Source organism: Lactuca sativa, chromosome 5 (genome assembly GCF_002870075.4).
Source record: "Lactuca sativa cultivar Salinas chromosome 5, Lsat_Salinas_v11, whole genome shotgun sequence".
Classification (NCBI taxonomy): domain Eukaryota; kingdom Viridiplantae; phylum Streptophyta; class Magnoliopsida; order Asterales; family Asteraceae; genus Lactuca; species Lactuca sativa.
Genome location: NC_056627.2, coordinates 270,039,736 through 270,062,078, shown reverse-complemented (window position 1 = coordinate 270,062,078; position 22,343 = coordinate 270,039,736). Strand labels below are relative to the sequence as shown.

General features: G+C 40.4%; 1 protein-coding gene and 1 long non-coding RNA gene across 3 annotated transcripts in view; both read right to left on the bottom strand.

Moving 5' to 3' along the window:
* Positions 1-425: 425 nt before the first annotated feature.
* Positions 426-2,265, bottom strand: LOC128126298 (uncharacterized). Its single transcript, XM_052764041.1, has 2 exons — positions 741-2,265; positions 426-648 (listed from the first exon to the last, which is right to left on the bottom strand). The coding sequence occupies exons 1-2, from the start codon at positions 1,645-1,647 to the stop codon at positions 632-634; spliced, it is 924 nt and encodes a 307-aa protein (XP_052620001.1). The 5' UTR covers positions 1,648-2,265; the 3' UTR covers positions 426-631.
* A 2,746-nt stretch (positions 2,266-5,011) lies between these two features.
* The window catches only part of LOC122198319 (uncharacterized), a 28,220-nt gene continuing 10,888 nt past the window's right edge, over positions 5,012-22,343 (bottom strand). The window contains exons 2-4 of one of the 2 annotated variants that reach the window (XR_008232510.1): positions 15,491-15,665; positions 14,384-14,471; positions 5,012-13,364 (exon numbers count right to left, since the gene is read on the bottom strand). This is a non-coding gene — a long non-coding RNA (uncharacterized LOC122198319). Of the gene's footprint in view, positions 14,472-15,490; positions 15,666-22,343 lie in introns of both variants that reach the window. The other variant, XR_006192852.2, reaches the window with a different exon arrangement.

The window sequence follows — 22,343 nt, the reverse complement described above, 5'->3', positions numbered from 1 at the left end:
GACATACCCATATCTACTAAAATCATCAATAAAAGTCACATAATACCGATTAGCATCCCTTGTGGCGGTTTTGAATGGCCCACATACATCAGTATGTATTAGGTCCAACAAACCCTCACCCCTCTCACAATTTCCAGTGAAGGGTGATTTTGTCATCTTTCCAAGTAGACAAGATTCACAACTATCATCCGATTTAAGGTCGAATGATTCCAAGACTCCACTCTTTTGGAGTTGGCCTATGCGTTTCTTGTTTACATGTCCAAGACGACAATGCCACAATGCTGCTTTATCTAGGCTAGTAGAAGAATCAATATACAACACATTATTTCCTAAGTTGTCTACAATCGACACAGTTTCATACACACCATCACAAGGTAATGCTTTAAAATAAAACACATTATTAAAGAAAGCATTAATACCACCACATTCATTATCAAACGAAAAGGTAAAACCTTGTTTGTACAAAGCATGAAAAGAAATAATATTCCTCGCCATTTCAGACGAGTACACACATTTATTCAAATCTAATTTTAACCCATTATTAAGCAACAAAGTATAAACTCCAATCTTGGAAACAGGTGAAGCCTTCCTATTCCCCATGATCAAGTTTATCTTTCCGTGCTCCACATCCTCACTTCTTCTTAGGCCCTGCAAATCAGAACATATGTGAATACCACATCCTGTATAAAGCACCCAAGAGTTAGAATATGTTGAGTAATTAGACAATATAGTGTAAATACCTGCATGAGTGGGTTTCACTTTCCCATCCTTTAGATCCTGCAAGTACTTAGTGCAGTTTCGCTTCCAGTGTGCCTTTTCATGGAAATAAAAGCATTCAGCAACCTTGGGAATGGCAGAAGGAGTGACAGAACCGCTCTTGGTCTTCGATGAGGAGCCTTCAAGAGACTTTCCCTTGGTACCCTTCGAAGGGTGCTTCCTCTTTTTCCCTTTGCCTTGCCCGATAGCTAAAACAGGGGTTGATGTTGAAGTAGGAGTAGTAGAGGTAACAACCGCCTTGCCCTTAAGACCGGATTCAGCATTCTTCAAGAGTCCTTGAAGCTTGCTGAGGGTAACTTCCTCCTTGTTCATATGATATGTCATACGAAAATGATCATAACAAGAAGGTAAGGAGTGCAAAATGATATCAATTGCCAACTCCTCAGGGATGTTCACATTCAGCTTCAGCAAACGGTCCACATACCTTTGCATCTTTTGCATGTGAGCCGTGACGGAATCACCGTCCTTCATGCAGGTAGTTATTATGGAGGAGATTATTACATACCGCTCCTGACGAGCACTCTGATGGTACCTTTCCATCAGGTCCTGGTGCATCTCAAAAGGGTAATAATCTTCATAAGACTTTTGGAGCTCGGCTGTCATCGTGGCCATCATGATACATGCCACCTTAGTAGCATCTCTCTCATGTGTCCTGAATTCAGCGATCTCTTCAGGAGTAGCAGTAGACTCATCAAGCTCTTTTAACTCCTTATCGAGGACATATTCCTTGTCCTCATAACGAGTAACCATCCTGATGTTCCTAATCCAATCCATGAAGTTGGAACCATCAAAGATGACCCTCCCACAAAGATTCATGAGAGAGAAAGAACCAGTTGGGTTAGAGCCTAAAGCATTAGTGTTGGAAGACATCTGAAAGAAGAAAGCAAGTTTAGATTAGATATAGAGAATCCTTAATAAGACACCCAAATGTAATATTAAGGCTAGGACCCAATTACAATATATTATACTTAGAAGAGGGATGCCGTAATCTAAGTAATAATATATTTGAAAGGTAGGTGAATGACGATTCACCAATTTCCACCATGAAAAACAAAATGTATTATTAGGTTTTAATTGGATTTGAAATTCCTAGATTCTTTTGAGATTCATTGAACTTTTCAATGGCATGTTTCAATCTCGATTGTGCCCTTCATGTTTTGTGACTGGGATGCCGAGGATCACAAAACAAGGTGTGAATAACCATGCTAATTCACTTGGTACCCTTAATATTATCACCTAATCAATGTGCCGGTTAACCACACACGCTCCATTGATCTATGACAAACATTAAGTCACCCTTCGTGATCCTTACTAGTCCAAGTTAGTGTGCCGGTTAACCACACACGCTCCACCAACGACTTGGTAAGGTACAAAGTGTGAATTCCATGGACTAGCACCATGTTCACATTTTCCTAAAATAACTAAGATTGGGAATTTAAAAGGTTTAGTTACTTTATAATAATCATTATACTTTTAATGAGGATTTAAAGTCATTGTCCTACCCGTTCGGCTAACGACCCTCCACCAGTCAAGCAAGCGGTGGGTGAGAGTGGGCACCCATTAAGTCGCCATTTTATAGGCACCAACCTTATACCCACCTTATAGACCGGCTTCGTGAATGAGGCCTACTAACGGTAGAACGACTTATTCTTATACATATAAATAATAATTAACCATTAATGTTATAAATAGTATAAGGGTTGAATTTTAACTATTAAAACTCTAAGGGTTGGAATTAAAGTTTATTAAAGTGTGTGAAACTTTACAAATTCCAAAACTTGAGGACAACTTTTGTAACTATCCAAAACTTTTCATTTCATAACTTATGAATTAAAGGTTCATAAAAATGAAGACTCTTCACTTTCATGTAACTTATGTGTTTAAATGTGTGTGTTAAAGAAAGTGACCTTTGGATATCCATAACTTGAGGACAAATTATGGATTCCATTAAAACACATAAATGATCAAGAATTAATTCTAAACAATTCAGCAAATAATTCATATCATCTTCTAAATTCATAAGAACATGAACATGATCATCAAAATTTCAAGAATCATATGAACACATAAAATCATGGAATTTTGATATATGCTATTGTAAATGGATTAGCACAACCATTACACCAACTAAAACAAGTTTTAAAACACCAAAACAGTTTAGGGTAATGTTTCTAGTCCATTTCCAGCAGCCAAAGTCGAAAATCTGCACTCTGTCGCTCCTACTCGTCGAGTGCATGAACCTACTCGGCGAGTAGGTTAAAGATACACATGGACTCGGCGAGTCCCCCCATGGACTCGGCGAGTTCATCAGTCAGACAACAAGTTTTTCGACTTTTTCAACTATTTTGCATCAAGTATCAAACAAGCAAGCCTAGGCTCTGATACCACTGTTGGGTTTTGAGCAATCTAACACTTCCTAAGTGTGCATGCAACCCTAATAAACCTTGGATCTATGTTTGTCTAAATACATGCAAAATAATAAATTTTCCAAGGTTTATAACCTATCTAACATGGCATGGGGAACATTTCAACATAAAAGAGTTAGAAGAGATTACATACCTTTTGATGAGTTTGGTTCTAAGGAGTTTGAGGGCCAAGCACCAATAGTGTGAATGCCTCAAATGGAATCACAAAACACCACAAACTCTTGGAAAAATTTGAGAGAGTATACACACTTGTATAATTTCGGCCACACACAAGCTTACACACACTAGTTCACTCGTTGCCATTTCATGCTCCATAAGCATGCTTATATAGTGTGCATGGTTAGGGTGAAACCCTAATAACCCATGTCTTTTCCTTTCCAAGGATCCATGGGTTAAAAGCTCCATGGATCATCCATGGACTTCCATCCAAGCCTAGCCCATTAACAAATGAGTGTTACCCCACACCATATAAAATCAATAGCCCATAATCTAATTAGTCTTCCTTTTAATCTCTAAATTAATTCATAATTAATTTAAGACTAAAACTAATTAAATAACATAACTTCATATTAATATATTATAACTTATAATATATTAATAAACATATGTGTATAACTCTCATAAAATTATCCATAAATAGTTTGGATGAGATGCAACCCAAATGGACCATGCCGGTCGGGTCAAGTATATACCAAATAAGTTATGGACTTAGACACCTTATCCAACATAGATGAGTCCAGCTACCCACCTGGTGGCGTTCAACGGACGGAAACAACCCATAGTGGCAGACAACCGTGGTGCTTGCGGCGGCAGCGAGCCACAATGAGAACAACAGTGGTTGTCGTAGCTTCTTAGTGGTCATTTCGAGATAACGACAACCATAATAATAATAATAAGAAGAAGAAGGTAACAGGGGAGGGGTAGCAGCGGACGGTCGTAGCTGCGTTGGCAGTCTTCACTGGCTTCATCCCGGCGGCCCACGATGGCTATTGGAGCGACAACATTGCTAGAAACGACCGTGGCGGCACTAAACGGTCCGGCGACCCACGAAACCGATGTCACATGTGGCTCTTCATCGTTGTTGTGGTTACAACGGCAGGGGGATTCGATGGGTGGCACCGGTTGGGATAGGAAACGGCGGCCGGACACAACATCAATGTGAGTGGCGACTGGAGGGACAAGGGTGGAGAGGGTGGTGACGGCTGTATGGTCTATTAGGGTTAGGGTAATGTAACAGGGCAGCTATCGGGTTTAAATCCCGTTTCACTCAAACATTTGCCCGTTTTTACAAGTTCGGTCCCTCCCCTTGGGATCTTTTCAAATCAGCTCTAATAATTACAATTCTGCCCCTCCTCTACAAATTTGTTCTCAATAAAGTACCAATAATTCACAAGTTAGCCCTTAGCCTCCAAGATCTCTTTAATAAAGTCCCATAAGTTACCATATAGCCCCTACCTTCAAAAATATATACAAAAATCATCCAGAATTTACAAAACCACCCCTTGTTTGACAATTTCTTTTCAGTTAAGGTCCAATGCTCAAACTTCAGCCATGTTAACATTTTTTAGTCCCTGCCTTCTAACATTGTACCCTTTGGTTCCCGGAAACCAACACCTTGCCATATAATAATTTTTTTTAGGGCTACTAATCGTTCATTATTTTATTTATTTGATTAATAAATAAACGGGTGTTATATATATATATATATATATATATATATATATATATATATATATATATATATATATATATATGTGTGTGTGTGTGTGTGTGTGTGTGTGTGTGTGTGCGCGCGTGTAATTAAATGTATATGTAGATATATGTATAGAGCCAGGTTTCGGTATTCAAAGTAAGTATTGTGTTATTATATGCATCAATGTGGGCCAATCAAATTTAAATAAAAAATTAAATAATTCAATAAATAAATAAGGGCGTCTTTGCTTGCAACAAGTGGATCAACTTAAAAGATTAGGGCTTTTAAACCCGTGTTCCTTTTGATCGGGCAAAGATGGATTCAGCCTACATCGTGAATCCTCCAAAGTCCAAACGATTCCGTCTCCAGCCAAATGTAGGCGTCTCCGGCCACACCAGAAGACTGTCAATCGGTGTTGGTCACTTCTGCTGCTCAGCACTGGTGCTTCCTCCACGTTGCTTACCTTCGACCACACGAGAGGACCCTCTGTCGACTGCTCACGTCCGGCTATCCCGCCGATATCCACTACTCGATCTCCATTGTTCATATCCGTTGAAGCGTTTATCATCCTTGAAGCCATCTGTTAACAATCCAGAGTGGTTATCGACAGAATGGTAAGCATTAGTTTCAATCCTTATTTTTTTTGTCTATAGATTTCCATCACGTTGATTTGCACATTCTTCACTGATTTGTTTCAGTGGGGTTGAATAGCAACAGATTATCGTTTGTAAAAACTTCAGTTGGTGAAGTGGAAATCATTTGTTTATTTATAATTGCTTCATCACATTTCAATCCGGCTTAATTTATGTTTAGCACATAAACTGTTTGATGAAATGACTTAGGGCGATCTTCTTTAGAATTTCAAAATAGAAACTTATTATATTAAGTTTTCACAAAATTTTGAAGATATATTAATATTAGTTGTTCCTTGTTATACTAGGGTTAAATTTTGACTTGATGCCTTCTTTCTGTTATGTGATGCCAATGGGCAAGAGTTTGCAAACGATTACATTTGAGTTTAAAATTAGATATTAACACATTGCCTAAAACACGTGGTCTTAATGAAAGAAAATACTAATTTGAGCTAATATGCTTCGAACTAGACATGTTTTTTCACTTCAAAATATAAAAAAAACTAATTTGAGCAATAAGATCTCACATATTTCCTATTTACAATACTGGTATTCGCTTCTCCTTTTTTCTATCAATAATTAACAATTAAGTAAACTACTTTCTAGTAATACATTAATGGTTTGTGTATTTTAGTGAGCTCCCCCAAACTACCACATACCATACAATAACATATAAACACATATTGGGCCTTGCCCACTGCATCGGACCGAAGTTCGGAAACTGCATCGGACCAAAGTCCGGAACTGACTGGGACCCCGTCCCTTGCATCGGACCGAAGTCCGGAACTAACTGCGTCGGACCAAAGTCTGGAACTGATTGATACCCCGTCCCCTGCATCGGACCGAAGTCCGGAACTGACTGGGACCTCGTCCCCTGCATCGAACCGAAGTTCGGAACTAACTACATCAGACCGAAGTCCGGAATAGACTGGGACCCCGTCCCCTGCATCGAACCGAAGTCCGGAACTAACTGCGTCGGACCGAAGTCTGGAACTGACTGTGACCCCGTCCCCTGCATCGGACCGAAGTCCGGAACTGACTGGGACCCCGTCCCCTGCATCGAACCGAAGTCCGGAACTGACTGGGACCCCGTCCCCTGCATCGGACCGAAATCCGGAAACTGACTGAACATAGCATAAACATATCAACTAGCATGAACACATACACTGCATACTGCATTAGACCAGAGTCCGGAACACATAACACAAAACATGCTTGAATCACAAAGACATCAAGCACTCTAACTACTGCATCGGACCGAGGTCCGGAACTAACTGAACATAGCATAACATAATCATAGCATGTAATATGAACACATAACTCATACCATGTCTGTATCACAAAGACACCAAGCATACTGAACTACTGCATCGGACTCTAGTCTGAAACTATTGCTAACTAAATGGGTCGGCATTGTGGCCGTAGACCTGTTCCTACTAGAAGGAAACTCACCTCACACTGCTGAAGTCCCACAGACTCAATCCCACACTGCTGAAGTCCCGCAGACTCGACCCCAGCTGCTAGATGATAGATTCCAGATCTGTCAACATCAAAATAACACCCAATTAATAATTGGGTTCCACTACATAACTATAAGTACATACTTTGGATAATTACTCTATTACCCTAAGCTTGGCTTACCCAAGCCCAAGGTCCAAACAATAGGCCCAAAGTCAACTAGGGATCAAAGCCCAACACATGGCCTAATTTTCAAAATTAGGCCCAATCCTTCATTAGGGCCTTACCCTAAAGCCCAACTAAATATTCTAGTCCATAATCATTCTTGGATGGCCCATTATTGGCCCAATTACCAATTACCCAAATGAAAAGTCCAACTCAAGGCCCATGTGACATTAGGGTTTCACATGAAATGACAATTAGGGTTAAGTGTTTCTCACTTAACCCATTAAGGGCTTAACCCATTAAGGACTTAATCCACTAAGGACTTAATCCATTAAGTCCATTATTGCTTAGATTAATTTATGCCAATGATTATTATTTAATATTTCACTTATTAAATAATTCTCGTGTGCGTCCTGATAATTTCTCAAATATTAGGATTTTCTCAATTAGCCCATTAAGGACTTAGTCCATTAAGTCCTTTACTATACTAGATAAATGGCATGGAATAATTTGGGCTTAATTCACAATCCAATCGCAATGGCCCATAAGTGACCCAATAAGTCTAAGGCCCAATACTCATAATTAGGGTTTTCCACCCAAACATGGCCCAAAACCAATCTCTAAGCCCATTAGGGTTTGCTAGCGGGGCACCACCCACTACCACCTCGAGTAGTGGTGGTCAATGGGGACTCATGACAACGGCCACCACCTTACGGTGGTGGTTTGAGTTTCTTTTCATTAATCTTTTGGAAATTACAATTACAACTCTTTACTCAAGGATAAACACACACTAACTAACTAACACACACACACAAGCACATCGTGGTGGCCGGCGGTGGCTCGTGGCGGCAGCCACCACCTCACGGTGGTGGTAGTGGCTGATCTTGATTTTCCGGCCAACAAACCCAATCACATATCACCAAAATAACACTTATACGCCCTAACTGATTACAAAACAGCCCTAGCCACCCACCTGGTGGCACATTGCGGTGGCAGCCACCACCTTATGGTGGTGGCAGTGGTATCTTTTGGCTTCCAATCATGTAGCAACACAGCACACGAACTTGAAGCAGAAACGCACCCAAACAAACCCACGTGAAACATTAACTCGACCCCTATCGAGTGGCAAACCGTGACCGGAGCAACCACGCATTGCCCTGGTGGTGGCATCGGACCTGTAACGACGCAACAGGAAACGAGGGAGGTAGCAGCGGCCTTGTCATCGTCGGCAGAGGAGTAATAATGAAACCGAAGAAAAGAAGCGGCAGAGAAGTAGCAGAAACAATGCTCGTCATGGCGGCGGCTGTGTGCTCTAATGGCCAGAGATGGTGGCTACGATCCGCCTCCTAACGCTACTGACTGAACAGCAGCGTCACGCTATGGTCTCCGTCTTCGATGGTGACGAGAAGGCACCATGGTTCATCAGTGATTTGGTTGATCGTAGAAGCCAGGGGGTAGGGTGGCGATAAAGCAGTGGCGGAGGGAGAGATGGCGCATGCGGTAGCTTCTTGTGGTAGCGGCCGGACATTTGAGGAAGGAAAAGTGACGGCTGAGCATAAATTAGGGTTAGGGTACTCGGCTTCTATTCATGAAGCGGGAAAGAATGAGCATCGGGTCTTAACCCGTGTCCCATCCAAACATTCAACCATTATGCCAATACTAGTCCCTCCTCCCAAATCTTTTTTTCAATTTAACTCCATAATTTACCCCTTTAGCCCCTTACAATAAAATTCATTACAATTTAGGTACAATAATTACCAAACATACCCTTGCTTCTAAAATTATTCTCAAAATAATTCCGTAACTTACTAAACAGCCCCCAACTACCAAAATTCTTTACCAATTAGTCTGACACTTACATTTATTAATTTTTTTTAAATAAATGGGGCGTTACAACTCTCCCCCACTTAAATTAGATTTCGTCCTCGAAATCATTCCTTACCATTCCTTACACGCCAAACCACTCATATAACATGGCCACAATCCTGGGTACACCCTAGCCTTCTCAGGATACCTGTGACAAATCATCACAAAGCCCTAACATCGGCAGGCAAACTAATTCCTTGCAACAAGATCACATATACCTTATCTGAATTCTGCTGTCTCGTGATGATTTGGCGCTCTGACAGACCGCCCAAACTGAATCATTATCGTTGGATCCAATCCATTTGTCTCTCAGTTGCCTACTCATCTTTTGATAACTCAAGGCTCCCACTAGAAAACAGAATCATAAATCCCCTTATCCCTTGGATTCACTTATACGTGGCGAAAGCTCAGATAATCCTGTTGAGTGACTTAGCATAATCCAAGCTATCTGTTACGCTTACCATACATGAGATCCTCAAATACCATTACTACTAGAGACCCAAAACTGTATGAAACATTGACTGCCTGAAAAAATGAACCGCCTGAACACTGAACTGCCTGAAACATTTAACTGCCTAAAACACTAAATTGCCTGAAATACTGAACTGCCTGAAACACTGAAATGCCTATAACACTGAACTGCCTGAAACACTGAACTGCCCGAAACATTGAATTGTCTGAACACTGAACTGCATGAAATTGTATGTTGTCACATGGCTACTTCCCAACATCTACCGAGACCTATCTGGTCTCAATTTTGTTCATCAATCATCTGAAATACCGGGTTCCGGACTGGCTGCGGAGCTAAAGGTCTCCCACTTAGTCGCCTGACACGACTTCTGAACATATTCCTTCTCTAGAACTAGCTGCCACTAGTTACCATGCCACTGAGGTTCTAATAACTTTCTGATCTAACTGATCGAGTCCATTCATCAAATCCTAACGTCACCAAACCCAAGGCTAAAGTGGTTGCTACATGACCATTGGTAGCCTCATGTCATAAATGACCTTAAGCAGCCCACTTCTTCCTTGCTCTTATCTTTATAGTGGCGGTTCTACAATCTTATCACTGGCTTAACCAGGTCTAATCCGTCTGGGAAATTTCGAAATCTAATCCGTGGATTTCCATATCCTCACTGCTACACCCGAACTGGTGGGTATTACTGTTCTTTTTGTGTCTTAACAACGCACTCACACTATTTAAATGATGTGGCTACACCCACATACTTACCTCACTCAAGCACTATCTGCTAATCTTGTGAACGCTACGACTACACCTGCAGACTTACAACACTCTATCACTATCTGACTGCTAGTGAATGCTACGGCTACACCCGCAGACTTACAACACTCTGATACTATCTGACTGCTAGTGAATGCTACGGCTACACCCGCAGACTTACAACACTTTAATACTGGATCGAACACGCGCTTGACCCGCACACAGCTGAACTCATGTCCTGACTGGAATCCCCAACCTGATTCCCTAAGGCTTGCTAGCAAACATTACGGGGATGCGATCTCCTTATTGGTAAGGTTTTTTTTGAACTTCCATCTCACGCTATCCTCAAATCATACAGCCGCTTGGCCTTCTTCCTTCCTCACAAGGATGCGAAACTTATCCCATATTCATAACCGCTCTTGCTTCTGAATCCTTGGGTGATTCTCCCCCACTTTGATTCAACTAAAGCCTTACGGCACACAATACTAGAAGGATTCTCGATTCTTCTTACCATTGCTAGTGGGTCAATACTAATCAGTCCAAATGATCACACCGCTTTCAAGAACCCGAATAAATCTACGGTAATAACCCGCTAGAACCAGGAAGCTCCGAATCTCAATTGGAGACCTCGAAATCTCCTACTGCATCACGGCCTCTATATTGGCCGGATCGACTAGAATATCCTTCTGATTGACAAGGTGCCCAAGAAATTGCACCCCGCGCAACCAGAACTCACAGTTGAAGAACCTTGCGAATATTCTCTCCCTCCTCAAAGTCTCTCGCACCTTCCTCAGGTGCTTCCTGTGTTGCTCCTCAGTCTTAGAATAAACCAAGATGACGATGTACTCTCCTAATCCCGCGATTTGGGAATATGATCTTTCGTTATCCGCTAAAAATTCTCGGTATGCAATTGGTGTATGCCATTTTCTTGGAAGTATAATTCAAACATAAACAGAGGATAATCCCAGAGTCACACTTACTCAACCCCTGGAACGAAAGATTCTATCGTGCAGTTTCCCGCACATGCAGTACTGAATCTAACCCTGCTGGTCTCTCATAAACTGATCCAAAATCTAGGGTCCCCTCCCGAGACCCCTCAATATAAGCAACTGATCCGATTCCCTCTTACCAATGTGCTCCAAGTCCATATCTCGTTCTCAGGCTCTAGAAGTCATATCGTTCATGGTCTTGCACCCCGAGATACTCACGATCTCCCTGCTATGACTCTACAGTATGTTTTGATAACTTACCTTCTTCTTTTCCTCATCTATTGCATTTTGTGGTACCTTATAATCTCTTTCCCGAGACTTGGCAGTGAGCTCTGCCACAGTCTCAGTCGTCTGGTGGAGATCTAACAACTATTGTGCCATCTGCTGCGCCTCAATCGCCTGGGCACAATCTGCCTAGAATCTAGTCTGAAATTCATCCCATGACATAGCATCAACCGCATCATCACTCAACTCACTACCAACCTCTTCATATCCATCTCGTGCTCTATCCCTCAAGAGACAGGAAGTAAGTCAAATATTGTCTCCTTTCGCGACAACGTCTGGTACTTAAAGTGTTGGTGACATCTGCCAACCATCTGCTGCTAACAATGGGTTCCCTAATCCCCATGACAATCTGAAGCTTCACAAACTCTGAATTCCCAAAACATCAACGTACAGGTCTTTATCATGACTGTTATCTCAGTGCATAATGCACTCAACCTCTCATCATAAATCTCTATAATTCCCTCCTTGATCACACTGAGGGTCACAGGAGTATGGTCAATGATGTTGTGCGTAATTCTTAGTTGCAATGAACTCCCTCATTTGATCATCAATCTGCTCGACTCCAGAGTCCGAGCCTGATCCCTCGTCGACACCAGAACTACCTTCTTGTATACCATGTAGTGTCACTATACTCGGCAACATGTCATCACTAACATCATAATACTCATCCAGGCTCGAGGGATCTTACACACTACTAGTTCCCTGGTCTTATCTCAGCCTTCCTTGATTTGAGTACGGATCCTCTGCTTTCAGTAGTATGGTCCCATACTACCTTCCACATATATCCGTACTTTCCTCAAGAACTGTCTCGACTCCACCAAGTCACTACTACTGCTACTGATCTCTGCTACTACCATCCTAGGCTTACCCTAGGGAAATATCTGACCCAAACTAGCCCTCAGCTGCTGAAGGCCTTCTTGTAATGCCAATTAGCCATCACCTGAATACCATCACATGTGACGAGGCTCAAATAATCCTTCGAGTAAAAGACTCGTCCCTACAACGGTTGGACTCAAACAAGAGTTGCGCAATAGGGCCAAATCCAACACTCTGAGATTATTCAACCCTGATCACATGTGACGTGATGTATTCACGTAATGGCTAACTCCCATCACTCAGAGTCCTACAAGGCACAAAGCAAGCAGCATTCAGACACAGGAAACTACTCAGGCAAATCTATCCTCATAACAAGAAACTATACTAGCATACAATGTTAAGCTCATACTATCAGGCATAACCTAAACAAGCTATCCTACTGCTGTCTCCTCAATACTAGCATGCAATTCTTATAAGGATGAAACACATAAAGCAGGCACATAAGGAGTCATTCCTAGATCCTTAGTCCTATTCTACTATGTTGTTCTACTGAAACTGAAACTGATAATCATAACATAAAATTGTATGGGTAATTTGGGAGTACTTACTTGAGCTCGGCTGATTGCATGCACAACACCCTTTTCTCTTTTCAAAGTTCTTTTCTTTCTAAAAATTCTTTTTGCTTTTTCTAAAACCTTTTCTTTTCTCAAAACTCCCTTTTTACAAAAACTGATTTTCCTTTTGAAAATTTCTATACCAATTCCTTAGTTTGAGTTCAGACACACCCAAAAGTGTGCCCGAATCCCTCAAACCAAGGCTCTGATACCAACTTGAAACATCCCAAAAACACAGTCTGAAAATTTCGTTTAATTAAATAAGAAAACCATAGTCGATAAACCTCATATAAAAATCATAAGCAATTTATCTCAAAATATTATAACAACTGTCAAGTATATCAAAGTATAAACATCCCAGGCTGAACAAATGGTACGTGCACTGCAATCTTCCTGAGCTCCTCTTTTGTAAACTGAGTACCTGAAACCAAAATTGAAACTGTAAGCACGAAGCTTAGTGAGCTCCCCCAAACTACCACATACCATACAATAACGTATAAACACATATTAGGCCTTTCCCACTGCATCGGACCGAAGTCCAGAAAGTGCATCGGACCGAAGTCCGGAACTGAATGGGACCCCGTCCCCTGCATCGGACCGAAGTCCAGAACTGACTAAGACCCCATCCCCTGCATCGGACCGAAGTCTAGAACTGACTAAGACCCTATCCCCTGCATCGGACCGAAGTACAAAACTGACTGGGACCCCGTCCCCTGCATCGGAACGAAGTCCGGAACTAACTGCGTCGGACCGAAGTCCGGAACTGACTGAGAGCCCGTTCCCTGCATCGGACCGAAGTCCGGAACAGACTGGGACCCCGTCCCCTGCATCAGACCGAAGTCTGGAACTGACTGGGACCCCGTCCCCGACATCGGACCGAATTCCGGAACTAACTGCGTCGGACCGAAGTCCGGAACTGACTCGGACCTCGTCCCCTGCATCGGACCGAGGTCAAGAACTGACTGGGACCCCGTCCCCTGCATCAGACCGAAGTTCGAAACTAACTACATCGGACCAAAGTCCGGAACTGACTGGGACCCCATCCCCTGCATTGGACTGAAGTCCGGAAACCGACTGAACATAGCATAGACATATCAACTAGCATGAACACATACACTGCATACTGCATCAGACCAGAGTCCAGAACACATAACACAAAACATGCTTGAATCACAAAGACATCAAGCACTCTAACTATTGCATCGGACCGAGGTCTGGAACTAACTGAACATAGCATAACATAATCATAGCATATAATATGAACACATATGCTGCATACTGCATCGGACCATAGTCCGGAACACATAACTCATACCATGTCTGTATCACAAAGACACCAAGCATACTGAACTACTGCATCGGACTCTAGTCCGAAACTATTGCTAACTAAACGGGTCGGCATTGTGGCCGTAGACCCGTTCCTACTAGAAGGAAACTCACCTCACACTGCTGAAGTCCCGCAAGCTCAATCCCACACTGCTGAAGTCCCGCAGACTCGACCCCAGCTACTAGATGACAGATTCCAGATCTGTCAACATCAAAATAACACCCAATTAATAATTGGGTTCCACTACATAACTATAATTACATACTTTGGATAATTACTACATTACCCCAAGCTTGGCTTACCCAAGCCCAAGGTCCAAACAATAGGCCCAAAGTCAACTAGGGATCAAAGCCCAACATATGGCCTAATTTTCCAAATTGGGCCCAATCCTGCATTAGGGTCTTACCCTAAAGCCCAACTAAATATTCTAGTCCATAATCATTCTTGGATGGCCCATTATTGGCCCAATTACCAATTACCCAAATGAAAAGTCCAACTCAAGGCCCATGTGACATTAGGGTTTCACATGAAATGACAATTAGGGTTAAGTGTTTCTCACTTAACCCATTAAGGGCTTAACCCACTAAGGACTTAATCCATTAAGTCCATTATTGCTTAGATTAATTTCTGCCAATGATTATTATTTAATATTTCACTTACTAAATAATTCTCGTGTATGTCCTGATAATTTCTCAAATATTAGGATTTTCTCAATTAGCCCATTAAGGACTTAGTCCATTAAGTCCTTTACTCTACTAGATAAATGGCATGGAATAATTTGGGCTTAATTCATAATCCAATCGCAATGGCCTGCAAGTGGCCCAATAAGTCTAAGGCCCAATAGTCATAATTAGGGTTTTCCACCCAAACATGGCCCAAAACCAATCTCTAAGCCAATTAGGGTTTGCTAGCGGGGCACCACCCACTACCACCTCGGGTAGTGGTGATCAATGGCGGCTCACGGCAACGGCCACCACCTTACGGTGGTGGTTTGGGTTTCTTTTCATTAATCTTTTGGAAATTATAATTACAATGCTTTACTCAAGGATAAACACACACTAACTAACTAACACACACATACACAACCACAACGTGGTGGCCAGCGGTGGCTCGTGGTGGCAGTGGCTGATCTTGATTTTCCGGCCAACAAACCCAATCACACATCACCAAAATAACACTCATACGCCCTAACAGATTACAAAACAACCCTAGCCACCCACCTAGTGGCACACTGCGATGAGGTGGTGGCAGTGGTATCTTTTGGCTTCCAATCATGTAGCAACATAGCACACGAACTTGAAGCAGAAATTGTTGGATTAGGTGTCTAAGCCCATAACTATAATTGGTATGTACTTGAATTGATAGCAGCACAGTCCTTTTGGATTGCCCTCAAACCTAGCAACCAAACAAGGAAATTATGAAAGGAGAGATATTAATTTATTATAAGATTAATAAATTAATATAAATGAATTTATTAATATGTTAAAAGATTAATATATTAATAAGAAATCATTATGTTTAATTAATTGTTAGCCAGAAATTAATTGGAATTAATTTTGGGGTTAAAAGAATTAATTATAAGGTGCAGGGACTAGTATGCTGATGTGTGTGAAACGAACTAGTTTTAATCCTACTAACTTAAACACAAAGACGAACACACGAAAGGCAGTGTACCTATCGATTAGCAGTTTAGTTCAGGTAAGTAGGGTATCGAACACAGGGAACGGTAAACAATTTAAAGAAATGCTAATATTATCTAAATAAAACAAGTAACATAAAGGGGGTTTCTCTAGTTTTGCAAGACTAGAAACTTAAACAATTAACTAAAACTTAAACCAAGAAACTAAGAGCTAAGCAAATAAAAATCAACTAAATGCAATAATAAAGAGGACTTCTGTTAGGTTCGACTCATTTGTTTCCATGGATGATTTCAATGTATCGGATTAATTCTTCATTGGCTACCGACTAAGATGATTAGTTTCACGTTCGTTATTACTAATCCTTAGGAAACAAATTAACTCAAGCAATGGCTAGTTGTCTAAATTAACGGATTTCCTAGTTATTGATTCGGGTTAAATAAGACTTGTAATGGTTAATTAAATTGGCCCTTCAATTAACCTTTTGTTGATGTTCATCAAACAAGCTCACACATTAACTTACCTATCTTCTAGTAAATTCTAGTTTCACATTCGCTATTCCTAGACATACAACTATGTGGTCACAATAAATCATATGAAATTAATAACTAAGAGATGTTCATACAACTTAATTACTGATTTATTAACATAAGAATACTTATTGCTAACACATAAGGTTCTTTAACAAGCTTAATAAAACATAATCACCGATTAAAATTAATCCTAATCAAATAATCAATCCATGTTCACAAATTCATCTACCTAAACAGAAGTTATGAGTTTTAGCTCATGATTACAGCAGAAACAAGATTAAAAACGAAATCAACTGGTAAAAACATAGTTCAAACAAGAGATTAGGTAAGAGTAAACTTGATTTTGACTTGATTCTCCTTAAAATTGAATGTAAGGTTAATTCCTTAGCTTCCCACGCTCCAACAACACCTTTAGTCGACAATTGGCCTCCAAGGGTTCATCTATATCCTAGGATATCGATCTGAAAGTCCCTTTATATAGATTTTCACAAAATAGAGGTGACTCGTCGAGTCCAATGACCTACTCGGCGAGTCCGTCACTTAAAACCCCGTGTACGGCAAGTCAGCGCGTCCAAAATCGCAAAAGTGTGAAGTGACTCGTCGAGTTTACGGCCTTCTCGTCGAGTCCGTTTGGAATCAGCATTTTCTCATAACATGAAAGTCGTCCAAAATTGTGTCTAGTTTTCAGAACATTTTGAATCTCGTCAATCGGAGTTACGGTTAATGAGATATGGCCGAAACACTAACAATGGGTCAAGCTGTCCAGCAACATCCTTCTTTCTTCAAAATCCAAGATCCAAGCTTCCAATCGCTAGTTCCGCTTCCTTTTCCTTCCGAGCATGTCATTATTGCTGAAAATGAAATATTTAAGCTAATTAAGCACCTTTGGTTCATTATTCGAGATAAAATTAACATAAAGTATTAAGATCATGCATGAATTTTATAACTAAATATGCCCATATCATATGCAATTAACTGATAGTTGAATGGAAGGTTCCAGAACCCCCTTGGAAGGAGGTGGACGAAAACCCTAGGGGAAACCCTAGAGAATTCGTCCAAGGGGTCCAAGATAAGGCCCTTGGGTTTTGCTTAGGCCCTAAGCAAAGGATAACTAGGGTTTCCCCTAAACCCTAGATCCTTCAACTATTTAAGGAGCCTCCTGGTTCACATTTACACACACTGATTTCTTTGGAAAAAACCTTGGACAAATTGCATACTCCCTCCCCTCTCTCCTTTACTTTCCTTCTTGCTAGTTTGGGTGTGATTCCATTAGAGGCATTACACTTGTGGTGCTAAGCTTCCAAGAAGATCAAGATTAAGATCTAGGGAATTATCAATTGTTTGCTATAACAATTGAATGGTATGTAACTCCTAACCCTAGTTTATGAATTTCGAAAATAGTCACCTCCTCTAGGGTTCTTGTTTTGCAATTCAAAGTTGTATGTTCAATAGTTAAAACATAGATCCAAAGTAGGTTGCATGTGAACTTAGGAATTGTTTTCTAGTTTATTTGTTTTACCTAAAACCCATCAGTGGTATCTGAGACATTGTTTTGTTTTAAATTGAATTGCTAAAATTGTTGAATTGCAAATTAGGGTTTATAGCTATTAAACCCTAAAGGCCATTTTTTCGATTTTTAGGGTTGTGGATCAAAGGGTTTTGAAAACCCTAGCCTCCAAAGAACCCTAATCGAAATTAGGGTTAGGGTTTTGAAAACCCTAGCCTCCTCCCTTGTGAATTTCGAAAATATGCTAGAAATTTTGGGGTTTCTTGTTTTGGATAATTCTTACTTGATTAGATTAATTGGATAATTATCCTTACCCTAATTTTCGAAATTTAGAGGGATAAGGATTAGGATTAAATTAATTGTTTAATTTAATTGGATAATCCTTACAAGATTTAATAAATTAATTAAAAGTTAATTAATAAGATAAACATTAAATCAAATTAATTGGTTTATTTAAATTTAAAATTTAATAGTTTAAATTTCGAAATTTATATAAACCCTTAGAGTTTTAAAATGTCTTAAAACACACCTTATATATATATATATATATATATATATATATATATATATATATATATATATATATTATAATTAAAAGTTTAATATTATATATGTATAGAATATGGTCAGTCAAATCGCTAATATGCCTCATTCACAAAGCTAATCTATAAGGGGGGTATAAGGAAACTGCCTATAAAATGGTAGTTGAATGGGTGTCCACTCTCACCCACCGCTTCCTTGATTAGTGGAGGGTCGTTAGCAGAACGAATTTGATAGGACACCTACTTCTCATTAAAAGTATAATGCTATTAAAGAAAGTACTAGAACATTATTTTTAAAATCCCAAACTCTAGCTACTTTAGGAAAAATGTGAAAAGTATGCTAATCCATGAAATTGCACATTATGCTTTATTGGTCGTTAATGGAGCATGTATGGTTAACCAGCACACTAAAAGGCACTAATAAAGAGTAGTAATGGGTATCTTATAATTATCATTTTGATGGAGCGTGTGTGGTTTACCGACACATCAATAGTTAATGATAAAGACAATAAGGTTACCAAGCACATTTGCATGGTTATTCACACCTAGTTTGTGATCCTCGGTATCCCAGTCACAAATAGTAAAGGATAATCCGAGATTAAAAACATGCCATTAAATAGTTTTAATGTATCCCAAAAGAATTAGGAATTTCATTTCGTTTATTTTGTCTAATGGTGGAATTGGTGAATCGTCATTCACCTACCTTTATGAGATTTGAACTTGGATCTCGGCATCCCATTTCTAAGTTGTAAATCGTCATAGTTGGGTCCTAACCTTGATATGATATCTTTGGGTTATTGTATTGAGGTGTATTGCAATCTAAACTAAAACTATCCTTCTTTCCAGATGTCTACTCCTGGAAACACTTCTGATTCTTCATCCTCCAGCCACAATTTCTCTTTGCTCAACATTTGCGCTAAGGTCGTTATGGATGGCTCGAACTATAACGATTGGATGTGTAACATCAAGATGGCGCTCAGATTCGAGGACAAAGAGTATGTCCTTGAAAAGGAGCTCAAAGAACTTGATGAGTCCAAAGCCACTCCAGAAGAGTATGCTGTATACAAGAAGCACTATGATGATGCTACCAAAGTGGCATGCATCATGGTCGCAACCATGTCCCCAGAACTACAAAGGTACTATGAGGACTACTGGCCTTTTGAGATGAACAAGGACCTTATGGAAAAGTACCATAAGCGAGCTCGTCAAGAAAAGTTTGAAGTAGTCAAGTCACTCATGGCTTGCAAGATGAAAGAGGGGGAATCGGTTGTGTCTCATGTGCAAAGAATGCAACGCTACATAGAGCGTTTGGTCAGGCTCAACATTCATTTTGATGAGAAATTGGCCATTGACATGGTCTTGAACTCGTTTCCTGATTGTTATGGTCAGTTTACCTTAACTTACCATTTGAACAACACTGAGCAGACATTGGCCTAATTGCAAAACTTGTTGCAGACTGCTGAAGCAGGGATGAAGGGTAAAAGTATAGCCTCCACTCCTGCAAGTTCTCCTGTTCTAGCTATTGGACGGGGAAAGGGGAAAAATAGGAAAGGTCCTCCTAAGCAAAACTGGAAGGCAAAGGTCCAAGTAGGGTCATCTAGCAATGGCCCGAAAGCCAAGCCCAATGCTTCCATTCCCCATGTCTCTGATCCAAAGGAATCTGTTTGCTTTTATTGCAATAAAAAAGGGCATTGGAAAAGAACCTGCCCATAATATCTGCAGGACATCAAAGATGGCAAAGTGAAGCCATCTTCGGCAGGTATTTACACTATTTCTTCTAATAACTCATTATCTCCTCGTTCATGGGTCCTTGATACAGGATGTGGTTTTCACATCTGTTCTGATTTTCAGGGGCAAAAGGAAAGTGAGGAGATAGAGCGAGGTAGGATAAACTTGATCATGGGAAACAAGAAGTCTTCACCAGTAACCAAAATCGGATTTTATGAACTTTTGCTTAGTAATGATGTTATATTAGATTTGTTGAATTGTTGCTATTCGTCTGAGATGACGAGAAACATTATTTCATTTCAGGCGTTGTTTAGACAAGGTATTAAATACTCTTTTAATGATTTGAATGGTTCAATTTCTGTTTATAAGAATGGTGTTTTTGTGTTTGAAGCTTTACCTTGTGATGGCGTGTATGAAACAGTGACTTGTGTTGATAGCTTAGGAAATAGTGTGTTTAATATTGACTTGTCTAATAGTGTAGACAAGGCATGCTTGTGGTATTGTCTTCTTGGACACATTAACAAGAAACACATAGTCCAACTCCAAAAGGATGGAGTCTTGGAATCATTTGACCTAAAATCAGATGATCTGTGTGAATCTTGTCTTTTGGGAAAGATGACAAAATCACCATTCACGGGGTCTTGTGAAAGAGGTGAAGGTCTGTTGGATCTCATACACACAGATGTGTGTGGGCCCTTCAGATCAACCACAAGAGATGCTAATCGATTTTATGTGATTTTCACAGATGATTATAGTAGATATGGTTATGTATACTTAATCAAACATAAGTTAGAAACCTTTGAAAAGTTCAAAGAGTTTAAACATGAGGTCAAAAATCAATTACGCAGGAAAATAAAGGTACTTAGATCCGATAGAGGCGGAGAGTATCTTAGCATTGAGTTCAACGACTATATAAAGGAATGTGGGATAGTCTCACAATTGACTCCTCCTATGACACCATAGTTAAATGGTGTAGCCGAGAGGCGTAATCGAACCTTGTTAGACATGGTTCGTTCTATGATGAGTCGTGCTCCACTTCCAATTCATTTCTGGGGCTATGCCTTAGAAACAGCCGCCCACATTCTAAATATTGTCCCAACAAAGAAGGTTGCCAAAAACACCTCACGAAATGTGGACAGGGAAAGTTCCCTCGTTAGCACATATTATAGTCTGGGGTTGTAAGGCTTTAAGAAGACGAGAGACTCACGACAAGCTAGCAGCAAGAAGTGAGAAATGTGTTTTCATTGGTTACCCAAAACAATCTTTGGATATTTGTTCTACAAACCTAGTGAGAACGTGGTGTTTGTAGCTCGAAGAGGAGTCTTTTTAGAAAGAGAGCTTATATCCAAAGAGGAAAGTGGGAGTCCCATTGACCTTGAAGAGATTCAAGAGTCAACCAATAAAGGAACCTTAGATGACACTAGCACTCAACCAGAGGAAACAGTTCCTTTTGAACCAGTTGATAAATCATTGCCTCTTCGTAGATCCACTAGGCTGAGTGTGCCACCTGAGTTGTATGGTTTTCATATCACTTCAGACGGTGACACATTCATCAGTGATAGGACACTGGTGAATTTAGATGAACCAGTCTCTTACAAGGAAGCAATGGTAGGCCCAGAGGCTTCCAAGTGGAAAGAGGCAATGGAAAGCGAGATAAAATCCATGTATGACAACCAAGTTTGGAATTTGGTTGATAATGCACCAGGTCGTAAGACAGTTGGTTGAAAATGCATCTTCAAGAGGAAGACAGACATAGATGGGAATGTACACACATTCAAGGCTAGACTAGTTACGAAAGGTTTCACACAAACCCCAGGGGTTGACTATGATGAAACTTTCTCACCAGTAGCCAAGATCAAATCTATCAGGATATTGCACGCCATAGCTGCCTTTCATGACTATGAAATATGGCAGATGGATGTTAAGACTTCCTTCCTTAATGGGAAGTTGGCTGAGGATGTTTACATGAATCATCCAGAGGGTTTTGTCGATGCAAAGTTTCCCAATAGAGTGTGTAAGCTTGAGAAATCCATTTATGGATTGAAACAAGTATCTCGCAGCTGGAATCTTTGCTTCCATGAAAAAGTCAAAGAGTTTGGTTTCTCTAGAAGTGAAGATGAGTTTTG